The sequence below is a fragment of the Ictalurus punctatus genome, chromosome 26 (genome assembly GCF_001660625.3).
Source record: "Ictalurus punctatus breed USDA103 chromosome 26, Coco_2.0, whole genome shotgun sequence".
In the NCBI taxonomy this organism is placed as follows: domain Eukaryota; kingdom Metazoa; phylum Chordata; class Actinopteri; order Siluriformes; family Ictaluridae; genus Ictalurus; species Ictalurus punctatus.
The window spans coordinates 6,227,501-6,238,606 of NC_030441.2; the positions used below are offsets into that span (position 1 = coordinate 6,227,501).

General features: G+C 38.7%; 1 protein-coding gene across 2 annotated transcripts in view; it reads left to right on the top strand.

Moving 5' to 3' along the window:
- The window catches only part of LOC108258575 (sodium/potassium-transporting ATPase subunit alpha-1), a 17,380-nt gene extending 7,193 nt beyond the window's left edge, over nt 1-10,187 (top strand). The window contains exons 2-22 of one of the 2 annotated variants that reach the window (XM_017457279.3): nt 1,393-1,512; nt 1,614-1,673; nt 1,805-2,008; nt 2,110-2,223; nt 2,310-2,444; nt 2,551-2,668; nt 2,815-3,083; nt 4,825-5,133; nt 5,358-5,492; nt 5,590-5,782; nt 5,902-6,077; nt 6,160-6,296; nt 6,388-6,538; nt 6,641-6,809; nt 6,896-7,050; nt 7,137-7,260; nt 7,408-7,553; nt 7,627-7,757; nt 7,860-7,961; nt 8,149-8,240; nt 8,546-10,187. In XM_017457279.3, coding sequence (XP_017312768.1) covers nt 1,393-1,512; nt 1,614-1,673; nt 1,805-2,008; nt 2,110-2,223; nt 2,310-2,444; nt 2,551-2,668; nt 2,815-3,083; nt 4,825-5,133; nt 5,358-5,492; nt 5,590-5,782; nt 5,902-6,077; nt 6,160-6,296; nt 6,388-6,538; nt 6,641-6,809; nt 6,896-7,050; nt 7,137-7,260; nt 7,408-7,553; nt 7,627-7,757; nt 7,860-7,961; nt 8,149-8,240; nt 8,546-8,574 — 3,069 coding nt within the window. In that variant the 3' untranslated portion in view covers nt 8,575-10,187. Of the gene's footprint in view, nt 1-1,392; nt 1,513-1,613; nt 1,674-1,804; nt 2,009-2,109; nt 2,224-2,309; nt 2,445-2,550; nt 2,669-2,814; nt 3,084-4,824; nt 5,134-5,357; nt 5,493-5,589; nt 5,783-5,901; nt 6,078-6,159; nt 6,297-6,387; nt 6,539-6,640; nt 6,810-6,895; nt 7,051-7,136; nt 7,261-7,407; nt 7,554-7,626; nt 7,758-7,859; nt 7,962-8,148; nt 8,241-8,545 lie in introns of those variants that run through there. The other variant, XM_017457280.3, reaches the window with a different exon arrangement.
- The last annotated feature ends 919 nt before the right edge of the window (nt 10,188-11,106 follow it).

Sequence of the window (11,106 nt, forward strand, 5' to 3'; positions counted from 1 at the left end):
GGTGGCACTTTGATTTGTTTTGCTATTTTGCATCATCATTCATCAAAAAGCTTTTTTTTTATTTAAGGAGTGGGTGGTGTTTATTCTCATCCGCATCATAGCAGGTAACAAATATGAATCTCATGAGCTAAGGCTATGGCAAGGTTTCAGGAACTGCTCTATTCTGGACAGGATCACTGGAATAAATGACTTGTTTAATGTTTTAGGCTGTTAAAGTTTATTAGAACATTATTTTGGGTAGGTACAAGCGAAAGTAACCGTGCGAGTGGTCTGAATTAGGATTTAAAAACAGGCCTGCGCACACATCTAGTTTTAAGATCAGTGATGAGTGACGTTAAGGGATGTTCCCACCGGGACATGTTTTGCGTTCACAGCTAGGCGTTAAATGCCGGCGATGCACTGAATCAAAGTGCACATTCATTACCCAACAGTAGATGGTGCTTATTGAAAAGCAGAAATACCCCAGTACACAAGGTGGCGCTGCACAACGTTCCATTTCTGACACCCACGTACCACTGAAAAGAAGAGAACCAGTATTTACGACTTGGCAATTTATGATTCGTCCACTGCAACAAATACTTCTGTAAAAGAAAATCCTTAAAGTTCTCATTTTAAACAATATACTCTTTAAATATGTAGTGATTTGAATTAATTCAATATTTAATTCAATATTTCAACGTGTGTGTATGTGTATGTGTATGTATATATATATATATATATATATATATATATATATATATATATATATATATATATATGTGTATATATGTATATATATATGTGTATATATGTATATATATATGTGTATATATGTATATATATATGTGTATATATGTATATATATATGTGTATATATGTATATATATATGTGTATATATGTATATATATATGTGTATATATGTATATATATATGTGTATATATGTATATATATATGTGTATATATGTATATATATATGTGTATATATGTATATATATATGTGTATATATGTATATATATATATATGTATATATGTATATATATATATATGTATATATGTATATATATATATGTATGTATATGTATGTGTGTGTGTATATATGTGTGTGTGTATATATATGTGTGTGTGTGTATATATATGTGTGTGTGTGTATATGTGTATATATGTATACATATAATGTATATGTATATATATATGTGTATATATATATGTATATGTGTGTATATATGTATGTATGTATGTATGTGTATATATAACATAATTGATATGTTTGCACATGCATCCTTTGAAATTGGCCTTTAATGATTTTTTTTTTAAATTATTTATTTATTTTAAATAAATACTTCCCTTTGTTGTATTGTAAGGTTTTTGTAATGGACTAAATTCTAAGTGTTCCTGTTTGGTCTATCACAGGAAGGTCGGGAACAGTATGAGCTGGCAGCCACCTCAGAACAGGGGGGCAAGAAATCCAAGTCCAAGGGCAAGAAGGACAAGGATAAGGATATGGATGAACTTAAAAAGGAAGTGGACTTGGTGAGTCATATTCTGGCACATGACCTGTGAAACCTTTTGGTCAAAATTTAAATTGTTACACTCAGACTTTTTTTTTTTTTGCAAATATAAAAACTTTGTAGGATGATCATAAGCTGACTCCCGAGGAGCTTAACAGGAAGTATGGCAGTGATCTCATCAGGGTAAGCCTGCTTTTTGTTTAGACACTTATCTGTAATGTCATATGACCAATACTAGTAGAACCTTTTAATGTTCCATACTAACTTGATTTGTATTCTATGTTTTGGGTTTAACTATGTATTTTCCTTACTAGGGATTGACTGTTGCTCGTGCAAAAGAGATCTTTGAACGTGATGGACCCAATGCCCTGACCCCCCCTCCCACCACCCCAGAATGGGTCAAATTTTGCAAACAGCTCTTTGGTGGATTCTCTACTCTTCTGTGGATTGGAGCTATTCTTTGTTTCCTGGCATATGGAATTCAAGCAGCTTCAGAAGACGAACCAGCAAATGATAATGTAATGATCTTTATTTAAAGGGGGGGGAAAGATTGGAGGCATGTTGTATGCAAAGATGATTGATCCCTGTTTCTTTCAATCTCTGTCTCACTGCCTTACAGTTATACCTGGGTATTGTGTTATCCGCAGTAGTTATGATCACTGGTTGTTTCTCGTACTATCAAGAGGCGAAGAGCTCAAAGATCATGGACTCCTTCAAAAATCTCGTTCCTCAGGTACTGAAAATGGTATTTTCATTCCCATTTCAAACTTGTAGAACCCATTGTATTGTTCTTTACTATGTCAATGCTTTGTCATTTAGCAAGCCTTGGTCATCCGTGACGGTGAGAAAATGAGCATCAATGCAGAGGATGTGGTTGTTGGAGACCTTGTGGAGGTTAAGGGTGGAGACCGAATTCCTGCTGATCTGCGTATAATTTCTGCCCATGGGTGCAAGGTGACCATGACCTAACTGTAGTGAAGTGGAAAATGACAGCCTCGTATCATATCTACCTAACTCTTTCTATTGTGACTCATTCATTTGAGGCCTTCCTCCTTTTTAGGTGGACAATTCCTCACTCACTGGTGAATCAGAGCCCCAGACTCGTACTCCAGACTTCTCTAATGAAAATCCTTTGGAAACAAGGAACATTGCTTTTTTTTCTACTAATTGTGTAGAAGGTACAGTTCTGTTCCAGATTTCGAGTGTATATTCATGTATAATTCAGCATAAACTGCTTATCTTATCTGCTCATGCTATTATTATTATTATTATTATTATTATTATAAATGTTGTATAATATTAAATCTGGTTGTTTTCCCTTTAGGCACAGCTAGAGGTATTGTCATCAACACCGGTGATCGCACCGTGATGGGCCGTATTGCTACTCTTGCGTCTGGTCTGGAAGTTGGCCGAACCCCCATCTCTATTGAGATTGAGCACTTTATTCACATTATAACTGGTGTGGCTGTCTTCCTTGGTGTGTCCTTCTTTATTCTGTCACTGATTCTTGGATACAGCTGGCTAGAGGCAGTCATTTTCCTCATTGGTATCATTGTTGCAAATGTGCCAGAGGGTCTCTTGGCTACTGTAACTGTAAGTACCAGTTTAAACCTCAGTATTGAAACACTAGGTAGATGAAATGTTTAGGTACAGCCCCAGTTCTGAAAAAGTTGGGACAGTATGGAAAATGCACAAAAAATACACCAAAAAGTCATTTGAAAATTAAATTCACCCTGTACTATAGTGAAAACACATTATTAACACATTTGATGTTTTACTTTGTGAATTTAATTTATTATTTTTTTAAAATATACACTCATTTAAAAAAAGTTGGGACAGTTGACTGTTTACCACTGTGTAACATCACCTTTTCTTTTAATAACACTTATTAAGTGCTTGGGTGCAGAGACGGGTCAGGACTGCAGGCAGGGCATGCTGGCACCGGCACTCTCTGCTTACGCAACCAGGCACGTGCAATCCGGGCAGAATGTGGTTTGGTGTTGTGCCACTCTGGGTGGAAGTGTATGTTGCTCCAAAATGTGTACATATCTTTCTGCATTAATGCCGCCCTCACAGATATGCACGTTACCCATGCCATGGGCACTGACACGCCCACATACCATGACAGACGCTGGCTTTTAGACCTGACGCTGATAACAACTCGGATGATCCTTTTCCTCTTTGGCCCGGAGAACACGATGGCTGTTTTGTCCAAAAACTATCTGAAATGTTGACTCGTCGGACCACAAAACACGATTCCACTGTGGTACTGTCCATCTCAGATGAGACCGAGCCCAGACAAGTCAGTGGTGCTTCTGGACAGTGTTGATGCATGGCTTCTGCTTTGCACAGTAAAGCCTTAACTTGTTGACTAACAAAGGTTTCCCAAAGTTCCTGAGCTCATGTCAGGATATCCATTAGTGTTTGTTTAAATAAGTCAAAGTGCATTTACAAATCACTCCTCTTTGTTTGTTTATTTTCCATACTGTCCCAACTTTTTCGGAATTGGGGTTGTATATGAAAAGGTTAAGGTATATAAAAAGTAAACCTTTTCTTTCTTTAAATGTTCTACATCTGTGAAAAATGTTTAAAACCTTATTTTAAAACATTTAAAATGTAGGAGCAAGTATTGAATATATATATAATATATATTTTTTAAAGATTCTTTCACAGATTGAACCATGTTGGCATCTCTATCATCATATTTGCGAGTAACAAGTGTTTTAGAGCAATGGTCACCAACCGTGCTCCTGGAGGTTTACCTTCCTGAAGACTTTACCTCCAACCATAATTATGCCCACCTGACAATCTAATCACTGCCTTAAGAAGTTCTAGATCAACTAAAACCTGCGAGTTAGATTTTGGTTGGAGATTAAACCTGCAGGAAGGTAGATCTAAAGGAACAGGTCACTGTTGGTGACCACTGTTTTTAGAGATTCGGTTAGCATTTTTTGAAAGAGGCTAACAGTACCACCTGCCATCGTAAGGAAAAACCGAATGGTATGAAGTGTCTAGGCTAGGTGTAACAAACCCAGCACTGTAGATTCATGCAGCTGATCAGTGACGGTCATGTCACCTGGCGCAGAGCGTCACACCAACTACATTTGAGATCAATTTTGTGTAATATTTCTTGGCCTGTTTCAGTGACTCTTCCGTAATATCATTGCAGTCTTGTTACGGACTCACTAGTGGGTGAACATTCATTATGGAAAACACTGAGAAGAACAAGAGTATGCTATTTTCCATGCAACAGTTTTCATATGAAAGATGCAATCTTCCATAAACTGGGTTATTAGCCGAGTTCTAATCAGTCCCTTATCGTCCCTGTGCACAGGTGTGTTTGACTTTAACTGCCAAGCGTATGGCAAAGAAGAACTGTCTGGTAAAGAATCTTGAAGCTGTAGAAACACTTGGATCCACCTCCACTATCTGCTCAGACAAGACAGGAACTCTGACGCAGAACCGTATGACTGTGGCACATATGTGGTTTGACAATCAAATTCATGAAGCAGATACCACAGAGAACCAAAGTGGAACCGCATTTGACAGGAGCTCTCCCACTTGGGCAGGCCTGGCTCGAATTGCTGGCCTCTGCAATCGTGCAGTCTTCCTCGCAGATCAAGAAAACGTTCCCATACTTAAGGTATTGTTCATAAGCACACGGTTTGTAAAACACATTAAACTGTTTTTGGTAAGTTGTAGCGTAAAATGTTAATGTCAGATATTCATTATTTTACCCATTTTCCCAGGATTTTCACTTGCCAAGCCGTTTTTTGATCGGTCGATTGGACCGGATGATTGCATCAAACATGTTTACTCATAAAAGGTATTTTGCAATACACAATTTTTCATAATTCTGTTCCGCAGAGAGATACAGCTGGTGATGCGTCAGAGTCAGCGCTGTTGAAATGTATTGAGCTTTGCTGTGGTTCAGTGAAAGAAATGAGGGATAAATACACAAAGATTGCAGAGATCCCTTTCAACTCCACTAATAAATACCAGGTAACGTGATCTCCCTACTTCTACAATATGCAGTTTGCTTGCGTTCTGTGAGTATGAATTTGCTAATGTCTTTTTACAATGGCCTTTTATCCATTAGCTGTCCATCCACAAGAACCCCAGTGATGGAGAGAGCAAACACCTGCTAGTAATGAAAGGAGCTCCCGAGAGGATTCTGGATCGATGTTCAACTATTATGCTTCAAGGGAAAGAGCAACCACTGGATGATGAGTTGAAAGATGCTTTCCAGAACGCATACTTAGAATTGGGGGGCCTGGGTGAACGAGTGCTGGGTAATATTGTTACTGTAAATGCAACTCTGTCAACAATTTGTTGTTGAGTTATTACAACAACAAAAAAAGGGTTACGCGTGATCAGATTGTTGCTAACAAGTCTGCCATTTGTTACACAGGTTTCTGCCATTACAGTCTTCCTGATGATCAGTTCCCTGAGGACTTCCAGTTTGATACAGAAGATGTGAACTTCCCCACTGAGAATCTCTGCTTTCTTGGACTCATGTCCATGATTGATCCTCCTCGTGCTGCAGTACCTGACGCTGTTGGCAAGTGCAGGAGTGCTGGAATCAAGGTATAATAATTTGCATCAAGGTATAATGATTTGCATAATTTGTGGAATAGTTTGAATTGTAAAACTTTTTACCTTGTCCTAGGTTATCATGGTCACAGGAGATCATCCAATCACAGCTAAAGCTATTGCTAAGGGTGTGGGTATCATCTCTGAAGGCAATGAAACTGTGGAAGACATCGCTGCTCGTCTGAACATCCCAATAAATGAGGTCAACCCAAGGTAGTGGGAAATTCTTGTATTTGGATATTCTTATCAGGTGTGTGATGAAATACGTTGTGCGTGTCAACCGTTCACTGATCTTTACTTTCAGAGATGCCAAGGCATGTGTGGTTCATGGTGGTGATCTTAAGGACCTGACCCCTGAGCAATTAGATGATGTATTGAAACACCACACTGAGATTGTGTTTGCCAGAACTTCTCCTCAACAAAAACTGATTATTGTGGAAGGTTGCCAGCGACAGGTAATTGCTGATGAGCTTACTGCTGTTGAATTTTGATGTGAGAATAACGAATGAAATAATGGTAAGACAACGGTGTACAAATTGTATATTTTATTGTAACAGGGTGCCATTGTGGCTGTGACTGGAGATGGTGTTAATGATTCTCCTGCTCTGAAGAAGGCTGATATTGGTGTAGCAATGGGTATCGCTGGGTCTGATGTCTCCAAACAGGCTGCTGATATGATTCTCCTGGATGACAACTTTGCTTCTATTGTTACTGGAGTTGAGGAAGGTACAGGACGCAAAGCAAATAATAGCAATAATCGATATTTCAGCGGCAAAAATATCACATCCTAAAGTTGACTTTTATTTCACCAGGCCGCCTGATCTTTGACAACTTGAAGAAGTCAATTGCTTACACCTTGACGAGCAATATTCCCGAGATCACACCTTTTCTTTTCTTTATAATTGCAAACATCCCTCTTCCTCTGGGCACAGTCACCATTCTTTGCATTGACCTTGGTACAGACATGGTAAGTGTAACTGGTGTAAGAGCTTGTTTTTAGCAGAATTGTTTGGTGTTTAAATTGGGCTTTATTACCTCTGTCCCCATTACAAGGTCCCTGCCATTTCCTTGGCCTATGAGGCTGCTGAGAGTGACATCATGAAGAGGCAACCCAGAAACCCCAAGACGGACAAGCTGGTCAATGAAAGGCTTATTAGCATGGCCTATGGACAGATTGGTGAACCTCTGCCACTTCACTGATTTCTATGAGCACTATTTATTTAAATAAATTCTCCAAAGATAATCGTCACGAGTTCGTGAGATTCCCCCTCCACCCTCCAAAGAAATTCTCGTATATGCTGATCTCTCGTGTTTTCTCTCACAGGTATGATTCAAGCACTTGCTGGCTTCTTTACCTACTTTGTAATTCTGGCTGAAAATGGATTCCTGCCTTCTACATTGTTGGGTATACGCGTGTTCTGGGATGACAAATATATGAATGACCTGGAAGATAGCTACGGGCAGCAATGGGTAAGGGAAATGAAATACCGAAAAAGAGCTATTCACCAAGTCTCAAGTTTTAACATGTCCAAGTTCTTTCCAGACATATGAGCAGAGGAAGATCGTGGAGTTCACATGCCACACTGCATTCTTTATCAGTATTGTGGTTGTGCAATGGGCAGATTTGATCATCTGTAAGACCAGGAGGAACTCTGTCTTCCAACAAGGAATGAAGTAAGTAGAGAGACCATAATACATCCTGGAATAGTATTCAAAATTCAATCTATTGATTATCTGGATCTGTGATTTAAAGCTTCCCACTTTTTGTTAATGCAGGAACAAAATTCTCATCTTCGGGCTGTTTGAGGAGACTGCTTTGGCAGCTTTTCTCTCCTACTGCCCAGGAATGGATGTTGCCCTTAGAATGTATCCTCTCAAGTAAGTTCCTTATGCTTACCTTACTCATATATGCCTGAACGTATTAATCGTTAGTATGAGGAATTATACATTTCAAGCAGAACGGTCTCATTACCAAGAAGTAAAAGCCGCCTTGGATACAACCAACACTTAGTTTGCAAATAGGTGTATTTATTAACATTCGATCTTTGATCTTGATCCTCTCCAGACCAAACTGGTGGTTCTGTGCCTTCCCCTACTCACTTCTTATCTTTATTTATGATGAAATCCGAAAGCTCATCATCCGACGCAGTCCAGGAGGTGAGTGTTGGGTGGGGGACAAACTTTTGTGTCATTCAGTTTAATTTGTATAGCGCTTTTAACAATGGACATCGTCACAAAGTAGCCTTACAGAAATCCGGATATAGATTCGATTTTATCCGTAACGAATCCCAATTGCTCATGTAATGAATGATTTAACAATTTATATATTTACATATAAATCAGGAGCATCATTAATTAGTACAAAATAGAAGGGGTAATGTGGTCATGATTTTCCAGCAGTTCTATTTCATGCGCTACATACTGGATCTGTGATGACTAAAGGACTGTCTGTTTTGCTGTAGGTTGGGTGGAGAGAGAGACCTATTACTAGAGCATCCTGTCCACAAGATTGCTTGCATGGCTGTCCTGCTGCTTGGAATTTAACCTCAGTAATGCAGTTTTGTTTTTTTTGTTGTTTTTTTTAATATACACAAAAATCTTTACATCTCTAGGGAATGCTTGACACAAACATGGAGATCATGAACCAAGACATTGCGTGCCTTGTTTCTGAAGCCGGACCAATTTTCTACATTTTTAAAATTGTGATTTATAAATAAACTCCCAGTCGTTTCTCACATTTGGTATCATTTGGATGCTTTACATTCGTATATTCGTCACAGTTTGTCCGAATAGATCTACCAACTGATGCAGGAAACAAACAGAGCTGAGCAGTTTGAAAGGGTCTTGCTCAAGGGTGTTAAAGTGCCCACTTACTAGATAATTTTTTTTTTTTTTTTTTTTTTTAAAAGAAGAAATAATTTAAAAACAAGTAAAGAGTAGTTTTACTCAGCGTACCCCTATTAGCTCAGAACGGGAATAATTAAATCTTCCTCTTTGCAGCATCCATTTCTGTGAGATCAGATCATTTTATAAATGTGATTTATAACTTTAATGCTTTCATGGTGCAAAATGATCTCAGATTTACAGTCCAAGTTGGAGCCACTGAGGTCTGTCTTTCCATGCTTCCAATTCCTGGGTGGGTTTTAATGTCTGCTCTTTATATACGGTGTACTTTAGATGGAAGCGCGTGACCGTGGCTCCCCAGCATGTAAGCAAAAGCTGTTTTATCATGTTTAAAGCTAATTCTGTTAAACTCACATTACATGTGATCACGGCTCGGGAATATCTGGAATTCACACACACAAAGGAAACCTTAAGCAAATGGGCCGTGGTGCTGTCTAACTTTATTTAATGACACATGGCTACAGATGTCACATTTCCTCTGTGTGTGAGAATTAAATTTGCAAATTAGCTTTTTTTTTCTTTTTAAAATTCCTTGATCTTTTCCACTTAACCAAAATTTCTCCGCTCTTCTACAACCGAGACCAACACCGGAAAGACCATTCAACAACTATATAATTGTCTAGGTTCAATTTTGAGCTACACACTTTCAGCTGTGCTGTTCTTAATTGACTTTTACAAATATTTGGCAAACCAAATGAAACTGGCACATCAACCCCCCCCCAAAAGCATTTTAAAAGATCAGTAAAAGGAAAAAGGTATTGCAGCACATTCTGTTTTGACACAATAAGAATGAGCATGAACCTGATTTTACTTTTTATGTAGGTGTATGCTTTTGCCTGATATGACATTAAAGCAGGAAGAAAAATGTCATTTGCATTTGAAACCATGTATTTAGTGTGCATGACTTTGCATGACTTGGAAAATGAAGAATTATACGAAACAAAACAGCAACTGGGTCCAGTGATAAGTGAGCTCATCATGGGGCAGAGAAAGTGCTTGGGGACCAGGAAATGTGTGTACAGTCATTATCTCTGCCTAATTTAGGCGTTACCACTTTTTGAAATCTTGATACAATGCAGGAAATATGAGCTTGCCAATAATCTTCTGTTTATGACCTCCTTGATATGTAAGTCATTACTATAAATGCATTCCCTATGTGAATGAAGACTGTTAAACTCAATAAAAAGACAAACTGTTGTATTGTGTCTCCTGAGCCATTTTCTGGAATTACCCTACGTTTCATGTAACGCAATTCCGTTTTATTTGTACAGCACTGTTCGCAATAGATGCTGTCACAAAGCAGCTTTACAGAAATCCAGAGGTAGAACTGGATTCCTAATGAGCAAGCCAGATACGACTGACGAGACAAAACTCCCGTCCTCTTCTACGATAGTGGGATTATAAATCAATTCTCTCATGATTGTGTACTGTATAAAGATGTTAAGTGTTTTAAATGAATGTTCAGTATTATCATTACAAGCAGCAGTTCTTTAGTACAGGTCTACAGTATCCAGGGGAGATTATTTGCTAAGAGAAAGGGTGGAACTTGGGCAGAAGTTCTTTTGGAAGTGTTCTCTTCGGGGCAAATTTGTCAAACGCATGGCCCACAAAATTGATTCGGACTCAATATACTGATCAGGCAGGAATGTGCATCACTCGATAGTGAGATCGCTTCCTGTGCTTCACGTATGACGTCATGTACCGTGCTGGCTTGATAAGTCAACAGTAAAGCCTGCAATCTCACCACAGTAGTTTGAAACTGTTTTTCTTATCTGGAATTGACTGCGTTGTGCACACAGCATGCAAAGAAATGTCCTGCTTCATCTAAAGTCGTAAACCCTCGGCTACTGCCTTACTTCAAAGTTAGACGTGGACAGTATGCTACAACAGCCTCAAGTCGCTGCATGTGAGTCAGATATCTGCTGCTCTTCTGCAACCTGTGCTTTTTCCAGACACCCTGGAACATACTTGGAATGGATAGTGTAGTCCCACTGACTAGCCCATCTCTCATGGGCTACCATTCTAAATAGCAGTTTGTCAGTTTTTCATAGATGGAGATATTGCTCACATCTACACTTCAGTGTACCATCCTGCACCCAGTGGGGTCACTGAACGATTC